Source organism: Mustela nigripes, chromosome 3 (assembly GCF_022355385.1).
Source record: "Mustela nigripes isolate SB6536 chromosome 3, MUSNIG.SB6536, whole genome shotgun sequence".
NCBI lineage: Eukaryota > Metazoa > Chordata > Mammalia > Carnivora > Mustelidae > Mustela > Mustela nigripes.
Window position 1 is genome coordinate 114,694,595 of NC_081559.1, and position 17,982 is coordinate 114,712,576.

Consider the following 17,982-nt stretch of genomic DNA (forward strand, 5'->3'; position numbering starts at 1 on the left):
CTAGTAAAAAATCGTTAAAAAAGAAAAAGGTAACAGTTAAAAAAAAAAAAATTTTACCCGAAGGCGAGAAAAAAAAAAAAATGAAAAAGAAAAAATTAAATTAACTGCAAGACTAAAAAAAAATCACAGGAAAAAAGCCATGAGTTCCGTGCTTGGCTTTCTCCTCCTCTGGAATTCTGCTGCTCTCCTTGGTATTGAAACCGCACTCCTTGGTAGGTGAACTTGGTCTCGGCTGGATTTCTTGTTGATCTTCTGGGGGAGGGGCCTGTTGTAGTGATTCTCAAGTGTCTTTGCCCCAGGCGGAATTACACCGCCCTTACCCGGGGCCGGGGTGAGTAATCCGCTTGGGTTTGCTTTCAGGAGCTTTTGTTCCCTGAGCGCTTTCCGTAGAGTTCCAGAGGACGGGAATACAAATGGCGGCCTCCTGGTCTCCGGCCCGGAGGAGCCGAGAGCCCAGGGCCCCACTCCTCAGTGCGCCCTCAGAGAACAGCGCCCAGTTACTCCCGTCTGCCTGACCTCCGGCCGCGCTCCGAGCTCACCGAGCCTGCGACCGGTTCAAGGTAACACGGAGCTGCGAGCTTACTGTCAGCTCTGCCTCTGTAGCCGGCTTTCCCGTTCCAATACCCGCAAGCTCTGCGTCACTCAGACACCCCCGATCCTTCTGTGACCCTGCGGGACCTGAGGCCACGCTGACCCCGCGTGGGCTTCGCCCCGGTTTAGCCTCTGGAGCGATGTCCCTCAGCGGAACAGACTTTTAAAAGTCCTGATTTTGTGCGCGGTTGCTCCGCCGCTTGCCGGGAGCCGGCCCCTCCCCCCGGGGTCTATCTTCCCGTCGCTTTGGATTCACTTCTCCGCCGGTCCTACCTTTCAGAAAGTGGTTGTTTTTCTGTTTCCAGAATTGCTGTTCTTCTTCTCTTCGATCTGCCGATGGATTTTCAGGTGTTTGCAATCTTTAGATAAGCTATCTAGCTGATCTCCGGCTAGCTGAAGCAGTCTCAGCTTGCTACTTCTCCGCCATCTTGACCGTCAACCCATGGGAGCAGTTTTAACCCTCATGTTTTTAGGGTGGAATTAGTAGTTTGTATGTGGCTCCTTCTAATGGAGAAGATTTCATGAAAGGATTTTAAGTTTTGTTTCATGAAACATCAGTAATGCATTTTCCTTTTTTTAAATATCCAAATATATTCATAATTTCATACTCTGAGAGCAACTATCTCTAAAAGCAAGTGGTTTTCAGTATTTTTTGAAGATGTGCAATAAAACATGCTTAGATGATATCAGTTTTCCTTTCAAAGTTCATGTATAATGACAAGAGGAAATGCCTCTTTGCAAAGCATAATATTTTTCTAATGGATTTTTAAGCATTTGATTCTTTCCCATTGTTTGCCAGTTTTTAGCACACTGAGTTGGAGCCAGAGGTACTAATAAGTTTTCCTATCTTTTCTCCATAATTATCCAGAATCTTCTGGATAATTATTGAGTAGAATCTTCTTCAAGTTATCTCCTATACCCTTTTATCTTTATTATTTTTTTAAAAAATTGTTTATTTTGGAGAGAAAGCAGGGAAGGAGCAGAAGGAGAGGGAGAGAGAGTCTCAAGCAGACTTACACACTAAGTGCAGAGCCCTACGTGGGTCTGGGACCCTGAGACCATGACCTGAGCCAAAAATCAAGAGTGGGAGTCCCAACTGACTAAGTCACCCAGGTACCCCACCCTTTTTTCTTTAAACAACTTTTTGAAGGTCTTTTTACAAGCTTTTTTTTTTATATTTCTATGCTTTTATGGGTTTTTTTTACATAATTTACATGCAATACAGTTTACATACATACAATAAAATGCACCCATTTAAGCAGCAGGTTTTAACAAATGTATTTACTACCTAATACCCACCACAGTGAAGACATAGATTATTTCTATAGCCCCCCAAAATTTCCTATGCGCTCTGCTGTCACTCTCTCCTGACTCCCATTGCAGGCAACTACAGATCTGCTTGCTATTACTGTGGATTTATTTTGCCTTTTATATACTTTTCTTTTTTTTTTCTACTCAGCATCAGCACTATGTTTTCAAAAGTTATCTGTATGTCAGAGTTTGTTCCTTTTCACTGCTGAGTAGTATTCCACTGTAAGTGTATATCACATTTACTTATCTATTCAGCTATTACTGAACATTTGTCTTGTTTCCAGTTTGGGGCTATTTTTTTTTTTTTAAGATTTTGTTTATTTATTTGATAAAGAAAGAACAAGCTGGGGGAGTGGCAGGCAGACTGGAGAAGGGAGGAGCAGACTGCCTGCTGCAGGGAGCCCAATGAAGGACTCAATTCCAGGACCCTGGGATCATAACCTGACCTGAAGGCAGAGGCTTAACCAAATGAGCCACCCATGTGCCCTGGGCTATTGTTTAATAAAGCTGCTATAGACATCTGTAAGTTTTTGTGTGGACATATGATTTTACTTCTTTTGGAAAAATCCTGGAGTAGAATGACTAGCCATATGATAAGTATATGTCTAACTTTATTAGAAATTGCCAACGTTTTTTCTAAAGTGGCTATAACATGCACATTTCCACCTAAAATCTGATAGTTTCATTTCTTCCTGAACAAAACTTGATACCATCAGCCTTCTTTATTTCACCCTTTCCAGTATATGTGTAGTGGTTTTTCATTGTGATTTTAACTTGCATTTCCCTTATGACTAACGGTGTTGTGCATCTTTTTATGTGTTTATTGGCCACATGTGCATCTTCTTTGATGAAATGTTTATTCATATCTTTCATCCATTTTGTTTTACAATGAAATGAGATTCACATAATATAAAACTTATGGTCTTATGTAATTACTACTTCCTTCTAGTTCCAAAATATTTTCGTCCAAAAGGAAATCCCATATATAGAAACAGTTGCTCCTTATTTCTGCCCCACCTAACCCCTAGCAACCATCATTCTGTGTTCTGACTCTATGGATTTAACTAGTCAAGAAATTAATAGAAATGGAATTTGTGATGTTTTATATCTTTAATCCATATTTTTGATAGGATTATTTGTCTTTTTATTCTTATATAGGATATCATTATTTTTATTATTATCAATTATAAGTTCTATAGTTCTTTGTGTAATCTAAATACAAGTCCTTTGTCACATGTATATTTAGTAAATATGTTCTCCTAGTTTGTGCTTTGCCTATTCGTTTTCTTTTTTTTTCTTTTTTTTTTTTAAATATTTTATTTATTTATTTGACAGAGAGAGAGAGAGATCACAAGTAGGCAGAGGTAGGCAGAGAGAGAGGTGGAAGCAGGCTTCCTGCCGAGCAGAGAGTCTGATGTGGGGCTCGATCCCAGGACTCTGGAATCATGACTCAGTGGGTTAAAGCTCAGAGGCTTTAACCCACTGAGCCACCCAGGCGCCCCGCCTATTCATTTTCTTAATGGCATCTTTTGAAGAGCAAAAGTTTTAATTTTGATAATTTCAAAATAATTAATTTTTTACTTACCCCAAGGTTGCAATAATTTTTCTCCTGTGTTTTCTTCTCAAGTTTTAGTTTTCTGATTGGGTCTATGATCTATTTCAAGTTAAATTTTATGTATAATTTGAGATAACAATTAAGGATTTTTTTTTTCTTTTTTGCATGTCCAGTTTTCCTACTACCTATGGTAACAGATGAAAAGGACAAAAAAAAAAAAAAAAAAAAAGAAAAAAACAGGGGCATCTGGGTAGCTCAATTGGTTAAGTGACCAACTCTTGATTTTGGCTCAGGTCATGATCTCACAGTGGTGATATTAAGCCCAGTCTCGGACTCCACACCCAGTTTAAGATTCTCTTTCTCTAGTAAAAAAGGAAAAGAAAAAGAGAAAAGGAAGGAAGGAAGGAAAGAAAGGAAGAGGGGAGGGCGAGAGGGAAGGAGGGAGGAAAGGGGAGGGGAGATGATTAGTTGCAAGTCTGTCTAGGAATTGATCATGTCCTATTCACTACTCCACACTGTTGAGTGGTCATTCCTCCCTTACCCTGACATACAGTGGAATGCCAAGAAACATAGTCTTTCCTGAGCAATTTCCTTATCAAGAGATGTAAAGATACTAACATCTGAGATTCCCCAGCCATAAAGTGGCCCAGCCTATTTACCCATGTGTTGTTCATGGTTGATGGATTCTTCCTCCTACCCATTGGGAGAGTCCAGGAAGCTTGTTAGAGCTCTGTTCTTAAATGGGAACAGATAGCAGGGGCCTGAAGAAAACTTCTTAAATGAAGTTACAGATACTGCAACCATAAAATAAAATTGGACACTAAGGGAAAAGAAAACATCTTTCAGAGCTTAAAAAAGAACTCTTAGAAGTTTAAAGTAGATAATATGAAAAACCTAATTAGAAGCATTGGAAGACAAAGCTGAGGGAACTGACAGAATTAGTGGAAAATAGGAGAGAAAAGTTAGTAAACTTAAAGAACTGGTCTAGTATGTCCAATAACCAGAATGAAAGAAGAGAAAAAAAGAAGGAGAGGAAGTATCAATTAAATGACAGAGTAGACATGATTCCACTGTGAAAGGACCCACCAAGGATATTACTCACCCAGTGCATAGAAACAGATCTGTACCAAGGAATATCACCATGCAATGTCAGTGCCCTGGGAACTAGAACAAAGCTCAGCTCCTGGAGAGAAAGGAGGAAGACAAAAAACAGTATTGGATTTGGAATAGAAAAATTATTTCCAATCTAGAAATCTATACCCAGCCAAACTGCCCATAAACTTTGAGGGTAGATTATTGACAATTTCATGAATGGGTTCAAAGATTTTAGCTTTTAATTCCCCCTGTTTAGGGAGCTAGAAGATATGAGCTACTAACTTGAAGTCAATTAAGAAAGGAATATATAGGATATGAAAAATAGGAGATCCAACATACTAAAGCAGCAAAGTAAATCCCTCAGATTTTCTGATAAGATATCCTAGGATGACTACTGTGCTAACCAGTCCAGACTGAGTGAAGCAAAGGCTCCAGGAGAGCCTCTTCAAGGCACAGTGCATGTGAGGTTCAGCACCCTGAAGGAATATTTTAGTAATTGGCTGAGGTGTAGAATTTATGATAAGTACATAAAAAACTAATTTAAAGATCTATATAAAAAAGAAAAAGTGATCATGTTTTATTATATTCAAGACTACAAGTTCCCTAAGGTATCATTGTAATCCATAAATTTTGGCATGTGGTATTTTTATCAACTAGTTCAAAATTCTGTCTCTCTTCTGCTATGATTTCATATTTGACCCATGAGTTGAAAAGGATGTTGTAAAATTTTTAAATGGAGGATTTTCCAAAGTATACATTTTTTGTTAGGTTTCTCATTTAATTATGTTGTAGATATACAGTGTGTCCCATACAATACTGATTCTTTGAAATTCATTCAGTCCTGCCTTAAGGCCCAGTGTCTGGTCAGATTTTATAAATGTCCTATGTGTACTAGAGAATGCACATTCTCTAATTGTGGGCAGTTTTTCTAATTGCCTCGCCAACAAATCAAACTTATTAGGTATGTGCAAGTTTTTCAAATCCTTACTAATTTTTTTCCTTAGATTGACTTAACAACTTGGCAGGGATGGGTTGAAATCCCCCACAATAATGTTGGATTTGTTCTCTTCTGTCTGTAGTTTTGTCAGTTTATACTTCATGTATTTCAAGGCTGAGAGCATACAGTTTTAGAATTATATATCTTTCTGATAAATTAAGCTTTTAAAAAATCAATATTAGTGACCTCTTTACCCTTAATAATCCTTTCTCTCCTAGAATCTATTTACTATAGTCTCAAAACCACTTCTCAGCCTTCTTTTGATTAATATTTGCCCAAAACATTTTTTTCGCCCTTTGAACCTTTGTTTTAGAAAGTTTCCTGTCAACTTCATTTTTTTCTTTTTCTTCCTTCAAACTGAACATGACAAACTCTGCCTATTAATTGTCAAGTTTAAATCATTTTTATTCCGGACGCCTGGGTGGCTCAGTGGGTTAAGCCGCTGCCTTTGGCTCAGGTCATGATCTCAGGGTCCTGGGATCGAGTTCCGCATCGGGCTCTCCTCAGCAGGGAGCCTGCTTCCTCCTCTCTCTCTCCTCTGCCTGCCTCTCTGACTACTTGTGATCTCTCTCTGTAAAATAAATTTTTTAAAAATCTTTTTTAAAAAAAAATCATTTTTATTCCATTTCAAATGTACATAGATTTGTGTCTACCATCAAACTTATTACCTTACATCTCTCTGCCCCTTTCTTGTGCTTTTTCTTGGAGTTTTTTGTTTTTGCCCATATTTCTCATTCCATTTTTTTTTTCTACATCTAGTTATTTGGAAGTTATACACCCTATTTCTATTCTTTTGGTGGTTATCCTTGAAATTTTACCAGATGTAAATACTCAGTGAAGTCTAGTTTTAAATCTTCATCCAACTCTAAGTGATATAAGCACTTGGGACTATTTGAACTTCATCACCCCCATTGACCTACTTGCTCTCCATTTCCAGTTTTTCAGCAACCCCTTCATTAATTGATATTATTGGTGGTGGTGTTATTTTATCCTGTGTCTGTTTTGATTTGTTTATATTGATGTTCAGTAGTCCTTTTATCTTAGACCTTTTTCCCAGTATATTTTCCTTCTTCCTAAAATGCATAATTTAGAAATTATGCATTAATAAGTAGTAAATATTTCAGGCTCTGTAGGTGGAAAATGTGCATCATGTTTCTTTATCTAAAAAATGCCTATATTTTACCATCATTCATGAAATATTGTTTTGCTGGTACATAGTTTTGAAATGGCTTCCAGAATTCTGAAAATATTTCTCTATTGTCTGGCTTCATTCATTTCTTTTTAGGAGGCTGATGTAAATCAAATTTTTATTCTACAGATGGTCTTTTCACCATTCTTGCTTTTAGAATCTTCTCATTGTGTTTGACATTCTCTAGTTTTATTACAGTATGTGTCTTAGGAAGGCTTTCCTTTTAGTCGTCCTGCTTGGTACTTGTTTCTATTCCTGTATATTTGGATTCATTTCTTTCATCATTTGGGGAGAAAATTTGCAGTTCCTAAATGTGAGAATTGTTGCTTCTCCTTCCTCTATTTTGTTCTTCTGAAATTCCTATTAGACAAATGTTACACTTTCTCATTCTATCCTCTGTACTTCTCTTTCCTCTCATGTTTTTTATCTCAGCTCTCAACATGCATTCTAGGTAATTTATTCAAATTTATAACCCAGTTCACAGATACACACTCTTCAGGTGCATGTAACCATTTGTTTACACCTATTTAATAACTTCTTTATTTCAAAAAATGTAGTGTTTCCTTTTTGAAAGTTCTATTTCATTCTTCAAATCTCCCAAGTAATGTTGTATATCTTTTTGTTTTATATTTATATCTTTGTGATTTTACCTTTTTAAAATAATTATTCCATATTTCATATCTTTTAATTCTAATATGTCAAATCCTAGGGAGGTCTATTGTTTTGTTTTGTTTTGTTTTTTACTCTTCCTACATAGTAAATTGTTTTCTTATACTAGTGATTTTTTTTGAAGATTTTATTTAATTATTTGAGAGAGAGAGAACATGACCAGTGAGGAGAGACAGTGGGAGAGGGACAAGCAGACTTCCTGTGAGTAGGGAGTCCAACATGGGGCGCAATCCCAGGACCTTGGTATCACGACCTGAGTTGAAAGCATACACTTAACCAACTAAGCCACCCAGGGTCCCCTGTACTAGAGATTTTTATTCAGGCACATGTTTATTTGATTTTACTCCATGACAACTAATGATTAAATTAAAGGTGATTTCCTTCAGACAAGGTTTACCTTTGCCTCTGTTGTAAATCAGGGAGGGCCCTATGAACTTGGGAGAATTAATTAGGAAGTCCAGTTCTAAGCATTATTTAAAGTTCATTGTTTCCTGGACACCTAGGTGGCTCAGTCAGTTAAGCATCTGCCTTCTGCTCAGGTCATGATCTCTCAGGGTCCTTGAACAGAGTACCACATCAGGCTCTTCACTCAGCAGAGAGTCTGCTTCTCCCTCTGCCTACCGCTCCCCCTGCTGTGCATGCACTCTCTGACAAATAAGTAAATAAAATCTTTTAAAAAAAAGAAAAAGAAAAGAAAAGAAAGTTCATTGCTTCTGATTTAGCATTCCTTTGTTCATCATTTGTTATTTCTTCTTTCCCAGCATGTACTTTACTATACACCCTTATCTTTTTTTTTAGATTTTTATTTATTGATAGGCAGAGATCACAAGTAGGCAGAGAGGCAGGCAGAGAGAGAGAAGGGGGCAAGCAGGCTCCCCACAGAGCAGAGAGCCTGATGTGGAGCTCGATCCCAGGACTTTGAGATCATCACCCCAGCTGAAGGCAGAGTCTAACCCAGTGAGCCACCCAGGCGCCACTACACCCTTATCTTTAAAATAGTGGGTATTATAGAGGGCACGGATTGCATGGAGCACTGGGTGTGGTGAAAAAATAATGAATACTGTTATGCCGAAATTAAATAAAAAATAAATTAATAATAATAATAATAATAAAATAAAATGGTTTTGTTCCTCACAGTCTATTTAGTGGTGTTAGTTACTACAGGTTTCAGTAAATATTTTCTGAGAATGTGTCATTTCATAATAAATAAGACTTCATTTACCTGAATTATGAAATGAGAGGATTGGAAATTCAGTCTTAAATAGGTTTTAATATGTACTACCCTTTGAACTTAAAGGTTGGGGGAATGCTATCATGTCACTGGATATCTGTCATGTCTGTGTTGCTGCCAGCAGGGAAGCTGGTTTTTATCCTGTGGGGTATGCATGTCTGTAAATATGTACCTTCTCAGAGAAAGCCCCTTATTATTGTTCTCATAGTGTTCCACTGAAGCTTTTATCAGTATTGAGCATCCATATGAAATAGAAATGTTTCCTGTTATAACAGGATAAAAATGGGGAGAGAGGATAATCTTTTGGGCAGTGGTAATATATTTTATTTAAAAGGATGATCTTCTTTGTGTGGTTTTAAACCACATTTGGCTTAGGCTTTCGTTTTATGCTAAAAGAGAGTTCCATTTCCTTCTGTTATCTTGTGGATAGTGATCCAAACACCTGTAAGTACAAATCTAAAAGTGCATATTTGAGTTCAACTTCCTTTACTCTGATTTACCCATTCAGGAAGATGATTACGATGGATTTCTAGTGAGGGAGAAGGAAATCCTGCCCTCTGTAATGACTCAAAAACTGTCTTCTAAAAATATGTTAATACTTTTTTGTAGAGGCTGCCTTCTCGTGCAAGATGCCTATGGAATGTTTAGTGAAGTGCACTCTGAGGTCACCATCTTGAAGGACCAACAGTTGGAAGGAAAGTCCTGCAGCCTGATGGGAATGAAGGTTCTACAGAAGGCCACCAGAGGAAGGTGAGACCACTCTGTAATAGCATCTAGTTTGCTGCAGTGGCTGGTTCTTTTATTAGTGTTTTATCTCTCTCTCTCTCTTTTTTTAAGATTTACTTTTTTAGGGGCACCTGGGTGGCTCAGTGGGTTAAAGCCTCTACCTTCAGCTTAGGTCATGATCCCAGGGTCTTGGGCTTAACCCCCGCATCGGGCTCTCTGCTCAGTAGGGAAGTCTGCTTCCTCTTCTCTCTCTCTCTCTGCCCGCCTCTCCACCTACTTGAAATCTCTGTCTGCCAAATAAAAATAAAATCTTAAAAAAAAAAAAAAAGATTTACTTTTTCATTTGAGAGAGGGGGGAAAAGAGCATTAAGTGGGGGGAGGTGAGGCAAAGAGAGAGAATCTCCAGCAGATTCCCTGCTGAGCATGGAGCAAGAGGTGGGGCTCAATCTTACAACCCTGACATCATGACCTCAGCCAAAATCAAGAGTCATATGCTTAATCCACTGAGCCACCCAAGCTCCTCTTACCTCTTATTTTAAAGACAATAAACTAGGATCCTAGAGTTTGCCTATAAAACTAGGCCAGAGCTAAGTCAAGTCTATAAAGTACTTCTAGGGAAAAAATTACAACTGATAACAAAACAAGATTCCTAATTTTATTAAAAAATTAGGTTTAGTGATTCCAAATTTTATGAAAAATTAATATGATAAAAAATGTTATGTATGTGTGTTTTAATTCTAAGATTTTTTTTTCTGTATGTTTTCCAGTTAAAAAATAAGATAGCTTTGCATGAGTCAGTTTATATAAATGACAATATAACTTAGTGTAAAGACATTTTATAAGCTTTCAACAAAATTCTTAAGTTGTCACATCTTTTTGCTTTCCATAGTAGGAAAGTTTTGTTCTCTGTCAAGTTTCATGGCACTCCACCTTAAAATGTGGTTTTGGATAGGCAAGGTAGAATTGTGTGTAGATCTCGTTCAAACTATGGCTATTACATCTCCAATAATCATCCTAAATCTATAAATTAGGGAAAGAAGAAACATTTTTATTTTTTTTTTAAAGAGTGAGGTTTTATTATTTATTTGAGAGAGAATGAGTGAGAGAGAGCATGAGAGAGGAGAAGGTCAGAGGGAGAAGCCGACCCCCCAAGGAGCTGGGCGCCCGATGCAGGACTCGATCCTGGAAGTCCGGGATCATGACTTGAGCCTAAGGCAGTCGCTCAACCAACTGAGCCACCCAGGTGCCCAGAAGAAACACTTTTAATCAAACTATCCAGTAATATAGAGAATTAGTGTAAACAGTATATTTGAGATTTTCTCTATCTTACTGTAATCTCTCCTTCCTTGAATAGTGTGTTATTTTAACTCTCTTGGTGTTAATTTTTTACTTGATTATAGTAACATCTGCACTTATACTAGTATCTGAGAGAGAAAAAAACCCATTATGAATATCTAATGTTCTAATTTTGAAGCAGTTATTGATAGCATCCTCCAGTGGTTTGCATAATGAACGTTTCCAAGCATGGTCATTCTGAACTGTGAGCATTTAGAGTATTGTCCTGACTGACCTATATAGGCAGTCAGCATTTCCAGAGACCACAACTCCATGTCTCATCGGGCTTTCATATGGTACTATGCAGGTGAGTGATGGCTCTGCCCAAGAGCTTATTTTCCTGAAAAACATGTATTTCATAGAAAGATCCCCTATAAGCCCTGGGTAGGTAGATATAAGAACATTTTATTGATCCATGCAGATTTGTCTTATGATAAATGTTCCTTTTGTTTATAAAAGGATGACTGTATTATAATACAATTAATTGCCTTATATATTGGGGGTAGAGATTTACCCAGATATTTAGAAAGCATATCTGCATGTGTGAAAAGCTTAAGTTTCACATGAAACTTATCTTTATTAAGGTTGAACCTCATTTTAGTCCTAAGTTTTAGAATTACAAGCATCTGGGTGCACCTGGGTGGCTCTGTTGGTTAAGCAACTGCTCTCAGCTCAGAGCCCCTCATTAAGCTCCCTGCTCAGCGGGGAGCTGCTTCTCCCTCTCCCTTTGCCACTCTCCCTGCTTGTGATCTCTCCCTCTTTCTCTGTCAAATAAATAAATAAAATCTTTAAAAAAAAATTTTTTTTTTTAAAAAGAATTACAAGCATCTGAAAAGACTATGTAGTTAACAGCAAATGGTTTCACTGCCCCAACATCTTGACCTGAAAGCATTAATTCTATCAGGGCCATTGGGAAGTAATCTTCCTTGACATGAATTCTACACATAAGCCTCTCACCTGAACACAACAGAATGTAAGTGGGCTCTCCATCACAGGAAATCCTTCCTAAGGGGCAGCAGAGCTTCTCTAGCTGCCTGCTTTCCTGGTGTGCTCTGGGCTAGACAGCAGCTGCTCTGGGAGGCTTACTTCTTGCTAGAGACTGTAGCACATAACTTCTACTGGCAGTTCTACTGGTAAATGACAGAGCCACTGCAATCCCAAGTCTTTGGCTCCGTAAAGTTGATGTTCTTTTACCATTATGCTTATGTGTTCCTATGATTTAATCCATTTTTTTTGTGGGTTACAAGGGGAGCCCTACTAGTATCCACAACATTCCCCACAGGAAATGTTTTTTCCACAGGAAATGTACTGAGTATTGCAAATATTTACAAACAAACTTTCTGGAATCCATACCATTTTTAGGGTTGTGACTAAATACTTGATTTTTTTTTTTAGGTTGGGATTAATTTCTTTACTTATATATAAATTTTATTTTGGCACACAGCTATCCAAATAAATGTTTAGATTGTCTCTTTGTTCCTTTGGAAACTATATCTCTTCAAAACAAATTATTAAATCATTTAGGAATGCTGGATGTTATAATTGCCTATTAGTGATATCATCCATTGTCAGTCATCCATCCATGGCCCAGTAAAAACAAATTGTCTCTTATTTTCCCCCAAATTATTGTTTCATGGCAACTCCCATAAACTCTAACAAAATATACTTCTCATAAACCTTAACAAAATGTTTACTTCCAAAAATTCAAGCTAAAATGATTAATTATAACTATATACTTCTAGTATCTAATACAGAAAGTAATTTTTTGCCCGTTGGAAAATAGTTGTGTTTGGGCTAAGTCATGAAGTCTTTTAGATCTTGGCTACCAGATTTCATCTGATCCACGCTTCTCATGATGGAAAATTACTACTCCCTACAAGGTCTATGAAGTGGACCGATGACCTCAGAGCTATTGAGTCAGGCATGCTGTTGGACTGGTGTATGGGCTGCTCTGTCCACCTGCCTCATTTGGGAAGCCTTGCAGAAAAACAATCATATCTTTTCTATTTCTCTGATATATTTTTGGAGTTGGATGTCCAAATTGACTGCTTAAAGCAAAAAGACTCGGAAAAATAGCCTGGATTTAAAGAAAAAAAAGACCGTTTAAAAAAAAAAAACACAAAAAAAAAACCACCACTGCTGAGGCATGCTCATTAAACAGAATGTGGAGCTCTGCCCATGCTTTCTTCTCTAGAGCACTCCCTGCTATTATTTGTCCAGTGACTCTCTCTTCCTAAGACATGTCCCCTGACCTTTGTCTTCCCATGTGACCTGTGCAGCAATTTAGTGGGTCAAACGAGCGGAAAAGTCACATGACTTTGATGTCGTAATTCTATGTATGCACTTTATCCTTTATTATTTCACATTTTTATTTTTATATGATAGGGCAATACTGAAGGAGAAAAGGGTTCCTAAAATATGTGTTAACCCTACAGAAATGGAAATATAGCTAGCCAAATTTTTTGTGGGGGAGGGGAAATTCTTTCAGTTCAGAATCCTGCTTGTATTTATGTCCCAACTTGTTAAAACCCACTGATCTGTGTCTAAAATGACTAATTTGTAGGTACTATTTGATTTAGACCTGCCACTTCCAGTCAGCGTCGAGAGAAGAATTAGGCACAAACAAGTCAGCTGCAAAAGATTGGGAGCCGGGGACAACAGTGGAAAAGGACTGCTGCCACCAGCAACTCCACAGTCTCACTTTTATTAGATAGAAAACAATAGCCAACGAAGAATTGATGAAGGTCACACGTTAATCCCGTCTTGCAGACAAGCAAGGAGGAGGATAAAGTTTATAGTTAACCAAGCACATTCAAAGGACTCACCTAACTAACAATGGGCACTTCTGGGATGAGAAAGGAGTGACTACGGATAAGGGAAGCAGGCGGTTTTTTCGTTCCACCCTGAGCTGACTGGGCGTTCCTGGGTGCTCGGCTTCCCTGAAGCAGGTGGTGTTCCGCCCTGGGCAGGCCGGGTATCCCCAGCTGCCTGGCTTCTGTGAAGGGGCAGCGTTCTGCCCTGAGCGAGCTGGGCATCCCCAGCTGCCCAGCTTCACGGTCCTTTATCGTCCTTCTCCCCAAAGACCTGTTGTCAGTTTATGTATTTCTTAAGGCCATATCTAAATGTGCTTGGTAACTAGTAAAATCCTCCAGGGGTTACAGTTCAAGTAACAAATTGTTCCGAGGAGCAGCAGCATCTACCCCCTTTTGTTTGTGAAGTAGTAGAAAAGTTGATTTTGCAGCTTCTTTATTTTTCAGTCGTTGGAGGGATTTTCACGTGCTTCTGAGGACTAATCATAAAAAGATTATAGCATTAAGAATCATCAATCCACTTATAACACGGTGACCAGTTTGTGTGATCCATGTAGAAGGGTTTAAATCAGACAGAATATCGTTAATTCTTTGATTAAAACTCACTCCTGGAACTGATTGTAGTGATGAATGTAGAATCGTATCTTGAAGTTGTTTAATATCTAAGGTTAGATTATCACCGTAATGGTTAGTAATATAATATGTGGGCGAATTTTGCTCCAAGATACTTCTGATTCATTATAGGCATGGGGAGTAACACAGAAAGAAGAAACATTCCAATCACATAAAATATGAAGTCTAAGCTTTATATTCTGAAGATCATTTCCTATATATATCATGGCTGTTTCTAAATCAGAGACACGTTCATCTAGTTTTTGATCTATGAACGTTTGCTGATTCCAGGCCTTGCTAGGATTCTCGTGCCACTTCTGTACAAATTGTGTAGTTTGTACAGTTTGATGCAAGGTCATTCCTGCAGTGGTAGCTGTAGCAGTAATGGCTATAATTCCTAGAATAGCTGTTATAAGTAAGCCAACAAATCTTTGTTCTGTTGAACCTAGTTCTTCAATACTGATAAAAGTTTATGTACATCTGGAGAACTTTCCCAAACACGGTGGTGTTTCACCGGTAGCCAAATGCCTATTCTTCTTCTAGCAGTAAGAATGATAGAAGTGTCTTTATAAACATTCTTATCTACACAGGTGAACATCTTACAGTTTAGACAGTCTATTTCTCTATTACCATAAATAAAAGTCATTTTGCCAATAACAAAAACATAGAGATCTCTAACACAAGCTCTTACCCATTCTTCATCCATAAGGAAAAAAGAAAATGCATTAATTATTAGACTGATGAATGTAAGAGCCATTCCAAACTCTTACGTGACTTAAAGCAGTAGTAACCTTCCATAAATTCTTTTGTCTTTTATGATAATCAACAAAAGGAGATGGCATAGAAAGTCCTTGCCCAAGCCACACCAGAGGGGCATCTCCAGAAGCTTAAGGTTTGCAGTAAAATGGGATCATCAAAAACTTGCCATTTTAACTTTCGATGAGGGGAGCAAGGTTCCCCAGTGCAATTTGTGACTGCCATCCCCTTAGGGGACCAGTCCCATACAATTCCATAGGAATCATTAATAACAATACTGGGGTGAGCTGCTCTACAATCCTTCCATAAAGGGCGAATTCCCTCATCAGACCACATTTGTGTTGGTTTGCATTTGGGAATAGGGGGTGCTGCATTATAGCTAGGACCCCAATATTTGTAGGCTTGGAATCCTTTAATGGACAATAAATGTAATTGAGCTTTAGCCAAATAATTGTTAGTAGGAAGGTCCACCAACCATCTCTGATTACCAGGGACAAGGCAACTGGAATGACTGCTGATACATATTGGTCTATTTTGATATCCAAAAGTAAGATTAATATTTGTGCCCTGCTTGCCCACAGTTGAAACACTGTCCTTTAAATTTTTTTGTGGTCAGAGCAGCCATTGCTTGAGCTAACAAATCAGCCTTATAGGTCTCTGTTCCTACTCCTTGACATAGCTTAATATAATCTGTCAATGTTCCCTTGCCTTAAAGGATGCTAGCAACTTCTTAAAATCAGAATTAGCATTCTCATAAGCCAACAATTGCATAATGGTATCCACAGCCTCAGTATTATTTATCTGTCTTCTGACAACCTGTTGTAATCTTGCAATAAAATCAGTATAGGGCTCTCTTGGACCCTGTACCACCTTTTGAAAAGAAGAGCACTTATCTCCTGAGATTCTATTCTCTCCCATGCTCTCAAACAGCAACGCCAGAGGTGCTCAACAGCTTGATCACTCATCAAGTCCCTGGTCTTGAACCCAGGCCCATGGTCCAAGACCCATGAGCTGTTCCATGAAAATAGGAATGTTATGAGCTCTATTATGGGCAGCTGCTATTTCTGCTTGATATTGCCACCATGTTTTGAATTGCAAGAACTCACTTGGGAGATAGAACTGTTCTTGCTAGCAATGACCAATCCGTCAGAATAAGTCGATTGCCTTCTGCGATGCCTTGAATAATTCCCGTTGTAAATGGAGAATTAGCTCCATAGTTTTGTACTGCCTGTTTAGTTCCTTCAACAATTTGAAGGGAAATTGCTCATGCTTGCCTCATAGACACCATTAGGATTGTTAGGATCATGTCCTGGAGCAACATGTTCTGTAATAATAACCGGGAAGTTAAAATGCAAAGCATCTAGGTCTCCCGCTCGCTGTGCTTCAAGGAGGCCTTTCTGTACAGCCAATAACATGTACTTTTCATTTTTTTCATTAAATGGTGCCTTCTTATAGAACAGCGGAGCTGATGGCAACTGTGACATGGGCACCTTTTGTTCTGTTACTGGAGGAGGAGGAGTTTCCTCCTTTCTATATTCCTTTCTGGTGGCCTTAATAGTTTCTTTCTCCTCCTGGATGGCATGTTCAGGTTCCTCTTTTTTTAGTTTCTCCTGAACATTCATTATCGCTTTGTAAAGGCTCCAAAACAGAGCGAATGAGGATCCAAGTAGGCCATATAGTGACTGGAATTTGCTTTCCTTTCATATAAGAAAGTTTTAACTCGTGACCTACTTTTTCCCATGTTTGTAAATCTAAAGTCCCTAATATAGGGAACCAGGAGCAATGTTCTTTAATTACCTTTAAAAGCTCCATAAGTTGACCCTCGCTGACTTTTGCTCCTCCCGCCAGGAGCCTTCTCAATAAACACACAATAAACACACTAAGGGCGATAATCATTTGTGCTCTCTAGATTACCCATACCCTGCGATAATTGCCCACAACTCACCAGAAGGAAAAAGGCACGGCCGTGCAAAACTCACGTTGGGGCTTCTTCTCCTGTTTTATTTCTGATCAGATCGGGTCTGGTCTGTTCAGGCGCCACTTGCCACTTCCAGTCGGCAGGAGAGAAGAATTAGGCACAAACAAGTCAGCTGCAAAAGATTGGGAGCCGGGGACAACAGTGGAAAAGGACTGCTGCCACCAGCAACTCCACAGTCTCACTTTTATTAGATAGAAAACAATAGCCAACGAAGAATTGATGAAGGTCACACGTTAATCCCGTCTTGCAGACAAGCAAGGAGGAGGATAAAGTTTATAGTTAACCAAGCACATTCAAAGGACTCACCTAACAATGGGCACTTCTGGGATGAGAAAGGAGCGACAACGGATAAGGGAAGCAGGCGGTTTTTTTCGTTCCACCCTGAGCTGACTGGGCGTTCCTGGGTGCTCAGCTTCCCTGAAGCAGGTGGTGTTCCGCCCTGGGCCGGCTGGGTATCCCCAGCTGCCTGGCTTCTGTGAAGGGGCAGCGTTCTGCCCTGAGCGAGCTGGGCATCCCCAGCTGCCCAGCTTCACGGTCCTTTATCGTCCTTCTCCCCAAAGACCTGTTGTCAGTTTATGTATTTCTTAAGGCCATATCTAAATGTGCTTGGTAACTAGTAAAATCCTCCAGGGGTTACAGTTTAAGTAACACATTGTTCCGAGGGGCAACAGCAAGACCTGTTGACTCGCCCTTTAAGAAAAGGTTTTATTGAAGAGTATTTAGTCAGTATTCACTATGTACAGGAGGCTCTACCTGAGTACCAGAATGACAAGGAAGAAGTTGACATGAATGTTTTAAGTGACTAGATCCTAACGGGATGATCTCAGATTTCATAAAAGAAGTTAGTGAGAACAAATGCTATAAACGTCCTGACCTGTCAGAAGGAAAAAATGTCTTCAGATTGGTAAGATGTTATCTGTGAAGACATACACCTAGGATCAGGAGAGATGTATGCAGAAGAGGAAATGAGAGGGTTTATTGAAAAGATAATTCACTTATTTATTTTATAATGATTTAGTGCTTCTATAGTTCATTCTATAAGGATTTAGTGCTTCTTGGTGCTATACCCCTGACTAGTGGCTGTAGTACTGAACTCTGTGCTAGATTTTTGGGATTTATCCTAAACC

The 17,982-nt window shown here is 38.8% G+C and overlaps 1 protein-coding gene and 1 long non-coding RNA gene across 9 annotated transcripts in view; one reads left to right on the forward strand and one right to left on the reverse strand.

The window, feature by feature from the left end:
* SPIDR (scaffold protein involved in DNA repair) overlaps positions 1–17,982 on the forward strand; it is a 590,033-nt gene that overhangs the window by 510,360 nt on the left and 61,691 nt on the right. For all 7 annotated transcript variants that reach the window (XM_059394553.1, XM_059394557.1, XM_059394556.1 and 4 more), the window contains one exon: positions 9,248–9,388. In XM_059394553.1, the coding sequence (XP_059250536.1) occupies positions 9,248–9,388 (141 nt within the window). The remainder of the gene's footprint in view (positions 1–9,247; positions 9,389–17,982) is intronic.
* On the reverse strand, positions 13,327–17,563 carry LOC132013089 (uncharacterized). 2 transcript variants are annotated; one of them, XR_009402872.1, is made up of 3 exons: positions 17,162–17,563; positions 16,823–16,967; positions 13,327–13,988 (listed from the first exon to the last, which is right to left on the reverse strand). It is a non-coding gene; the product is annotated as an uncharacterized LOC132013089 (long non-coding RNA). The 2 variants fall into 2 exon arrangements; XR_009402871.1 differs by lacking the exon at positions 17,162–17,563 and having other exon boundaries at positions 16,823–17,155.